We start from the raw sequence: 379 nt of genomic DNA, 5'->3' as shown, positions 1-379 counted from the left end.
CACTCTAACACCAGCTAGCCAAACACGAGCACTCACTTGTGGAGTTGGCTGACCTCGGCTCTCTCAAGGGCTCGTCTGTCGTCGAGAGGCAGGTCCATGCTGTCAACACACGAGCCACCGCGGTAACCTTGCCCATACTCGTGCACGCCCGTGTTGATGAGACCCGTTGGGCCCACGTGCAAGGTAAAGGTGTGTTGCAGAGTTAGGGTTCGCAACATCTCTTGCTCTGGAATTTAGAGAAAAAGAGGGTGGGTGGGTGGGGGGGGTTGTAAACAAGATATATGTATCTTTTTTTTTTTTTTACGAAATCCTGTTAAAAGTTGGGATTTCTGCCGCGCTGACGGATAGTGAACGCCAACTAAGGAAAACCAAATGAATG

The 379-nt window shown here is 50.4% G+C and overlaps 1 protein-coding gene across 1 annotated transcript in view; it reads right to left on the bottom strand.

Annotated features, from left to right (window-relative positions):
* The window catches only part of LOC119592852 (regulator of G-protein signaling 9-binding protein-like), an 8281-nt gene that overhangs the window by 3420 nt on the left and 4482 nt on the right, over positions 1 to 379 (bottom strand). The window contains exon 5 of the mRNA XM_037941750.1: positions 37 to 226. Coding sequence (XP_037797678.1) covers positions 37 to 226 — 190 coding nt within the window. The remainder of the gene's footprint in view (positions 1 to 36; positions 227 to 379) is intronic.

Source organism: Penaeus monodon, chromosome 31 (genome assembly GCF_015228065.2).
Source record: "Penaeus monodon isolate SGIC_2016 chromosome 31, NSTDA_Pmon_1, whole genome shotgun sequence".
Taxonomy (NCBI): Eukaryota; Metazoa; Arthropoda; class Malacostraca; order Decapoda; family Penaeidae; genus Penaeus; species Penaeus monodon.
This window is presented reverse-complemented; position numbering and strand designations above follow the sequence as displayed.